At 45.8% G+C, this 3,454-nt stretch overlaps 1 protein-coding gene across 1 annotated transcript in view; it reads left to right on the top strand.

Moving 5' to 3' along the window:
- Positions 1-3,454, top strand: part of pals2b (protein associated with LIN7 2, MAGUK p55 family member b) — a 38,247-nt gene that overhangs the window by 13,034 nt on the left and 21,759 nt on the right. Inside the window, exon 2 of the mRNA XM_070436398.1 lies at positions 2,478-2,596. Within this exon, the coding sequence (XP_070292499.1) occupies positions 2,478-2,596 (119 nt within the window). The remainder of the gene's footprint in view (positions 1-2,477; positions 2,597-3,454) is intronic.

The following is a 3,454-nucleotide window of genomic DNA, read 5'->3' as shown; positions in this document are numbered from 1 at the left end:
ACAGAGAAGAGATGTGAGAAGAGAGACGGGTAGATGGAGAAGAGACGGGTAGAAGGAGAGAGACGAGGTAGACAGGAGAGAGAGACGAGGTAGAAAGGAGAGAGAGATGGGTAGATGGGAGAGAGAGAGAAGGTAGAAGGAGAGAAGAGACTGGGTAGAAGGAGAGAGAGACGGGTAGAAGGAGAGAGAGACGGGTAGATGGATAGAGAGACGTGTAGATGGAGAGAGAGACGGGTAGATGTAGAGAGAGACGGACGGGTAGAAGGAGAGAGAGACAGGTAGAAGGAGAGAGAGACGGGTAGAAGGAGAGAGAGACGGGTAGATGAATATGAGTATGAGTATGAGTATGAATATGCACATGCGCACGCACGCACGCACGCACGCACGCACGCACGCACGCACACACACACACACACACACACACACCTCCACAGGGCTGTAAGTGTATTACAGCGGCAGTGAGACCCTAGGTTTAAGTTCCTAGCTCCCTGATGCCTGCCTAGTCTACACCTCTCTCCTTGTCAGTACAACAGGGTCAGAGGAGTCTTCATCTCAGGACGGGACTGAAATGTANTCCTAGCTCCCTGATGCCTGCCTAGTCTACACCTCTCTCCTTGTCAGTACAACAGGGTCAGAGGAGTCTTCATCTCAGGACGGGACTGAAATGTATATAATTAGAAAGAAGATGTAAACGTATCAAACCATTCTGTCTAGTGGACTTCTGGATTTAAGTATTATTTAATTGAAGAACTTGTGGGATAAAAATCTGTTAGATATTGATTGTCTCATTTACAAGGGCAGATGGATGAGCTTCAGCTCGAAACCAAACTACAGAGAAACTGAAGAGAAACTGATTTTTGTGTCCATGTTTTATTTTTTAGGCACTCTTTTGTCTGACAGAATTGAACAGTTTTGATTACTGTGATATTGTTATGAATTTTATGAATAGTGAATAAATGATGTATACATTTAACTATAACTATAACTAATTGAATTCTACCCTGTTTTTCTGTATTGATAAATAATGTTAGTTCATAAGAAAGAGGTTATGTAGCATGTACATGGGAAGAGAGGAAGGTATGTGTGTGCCTAAAGAAAACAAAGTGGATCATTAACCTATGTTTGAACCGACCCAGCTATAACTCTGTGGAGATAAAATAAGACAGGGAGAGCCCCTCCAGGTTTCCCGTATCTGGGGGGGACTGGAACTGTCAGCTGAGTGGTAATAAACTGTGGTGAGACTTCAGGGGATAATCCAAATATAGTGTGTATGTATGTGCGTTAGTTTAATAGAAGGGATAAAAAGAACGGTTTTGTATATGCACGTCAGAGCTCTCGAGAATAAACGCTATTGATTAATTTGGAGACTGGTCTTTGTCTATTTTATGCAAATAAGAACCTTACAAATTCTTAGAAACGGACAGAGTGTTTGCTTTGTTATAATTGAATTGGTTAACGAACACATGGAAATTAAATTAATCTAACAGATATACAGTATCAACTGCAGTGAATGGGACTGGTCTATAGAACTACACTGAAGTAAAGTGAATAAACTATGGCCGCAAAACATCTGAACTCCTCATGAGGGGTCGCAGTGTCCCGCGGGTCTGTTTACCCACATCCATACCCACACATGCAGTCATCGCCGGCCCTAGCCTTTTGGGGGTCCTAAGCAAAATTTTGTCACCTTGCGAGCAAAACATTTTAGCGGCCCTTCTCTTGACAGTGGTTTTAGAGGTCATTTCCTGCAGTTCTACATGTTTTGCCATGTGATGGAGAGAAAATGTTACAGTTTAAATTACGTTTGGTGTAATTCTACACATTGCCATGGAGCAGAGAGAAGGTTTTGCACTTTTATAGCTAATTTCATGCAATTCTACAAATTTTGCCATGGTGCGGAGAGAGAAATTACCAGTTTTACAGCTAATCTCCTGCAATTCTACACATTTTACCATAGGGTGGAGAGAAATGTTTGCAGTTTTTAATATGATATTTGATATCTGGGTGAGAGCGACAGTGGGGGGCTCTCCGGTCGGTAATTCGACCATAATTACTACAAGTTTAGGCAGCTAGCCGCTAGACTAATTCACCAATCTAAAAATAAATGGCTGACATGGCTAATTGAGTGATTATCAGTGACTGACATAACAAGAGAGAAACTGCTGATGCACGACCACATTTCGAAATTGCACCTTGTGTATTCTACTATTCTAACTCAACAGTAAGTTGAGACCCCGACTGAGTTCCTAAACATTTGTAATTATGGGGAAATGTATCAGCTGGCATACAAAAGGGAGGCGGGGCCGGCAGTCGTTCATCGCTGATCTACAGTGTGACTTCCTCACTCCCTTTATCTCTGTTTTCCATATCTACAGTAACTAACACCTCTCTCTCTCCCTCCCCTCTCTCTTTCCCTTCCTCTCTCCACCACTCTCTCCCTCTCCCCGCTCTCTCTCCCCTCTCCTCTCCCCCCACAGCGATGCAGCAGGTGTTGGATAACCTGGGGGAGCTGCCCACCTCCACGGGGGCCAAAGACATCGACCTCATCTTCCTCAGAGGAATCATGGAGAGTCCCATTGTACGGTCACTCTCCAAGGTAGCAGATACACATAGGGGAGAACACACAGAGACTGACTCACACACAGAGACTGACTCGCCCACCTGAGACTGACTCCCACACTGAGACTGACCTCCACACCAGAGACTGACTCCCACACTCGAACTGACTCCCACACTGAGACTGACTCCCACATGAGACTGACTCCCACTGAGACTGACTCCCACACTGAGAACTGACTCCACACACTGAGACGACTCCCACACTGAGACTGACTCCCACACTGAGAACTGGACTCCCACACAGAGACTGACTCCCACACTGAGACTGACTCCACACTGAGACTGACTCCCACACTGAGACTGACTCATGACACAAGAGACTGGACTCACACACCACAGAGACTGACTCACCACACAGAACTGACTACCTACAACCAAGATGACTGCACCATCAGAGACTGACTCCCACAGAGACTGACTCCACACAGACTGACTCCCACAAGAGAATGACTCACACAGACCAGAGACTGACTCACACACAGAGACTGACTCACACACAGAGACTACCCCACACGAGATGACTCACACAAGCAGAGACTGTGACTCCACACTGAGACTGACTCCCACACTGAGACTGACTCCCACACTGAGACTGACTCCCACACTGAGACTGACTCCCACACTGAGACTAGACTCCCACACGAACTGACTCCCACAAGAACTGACCCACTGATGAGACTGACTTCCACAGACTGAAACTGCTCCTACACTGAGACTGACTCCCACACTGAGACTGACTCCCACACTGAGAATGACTCACAAACTGACCACAGGCTGACAAGCAGCGTGCTCCTCGCTAAGGAGTAATCTTATCAGTGTACTAATACATAACGAG

The sequence above is a fragment of the Salvelinus sp. IW2-2015 genome, linkage group LG31, assembly GCF_002910315.2.
Source record: "Salvelinus sp. IW2-2015 linkage group LG31, ASM291031v2, whole genome shotgun sequence".
Lineage (NCBI taxonomy): Eukaryota > Metazoa > Chordata > Actinopteri > Salmoniformes > Salmonidae > Salvelinus > Salvelinus sp. IW2-2015.
Note: the sequence above shows the minus strand (reverse complement) of the source record. Positions and strands in the feature narration are given on the sequence as shown.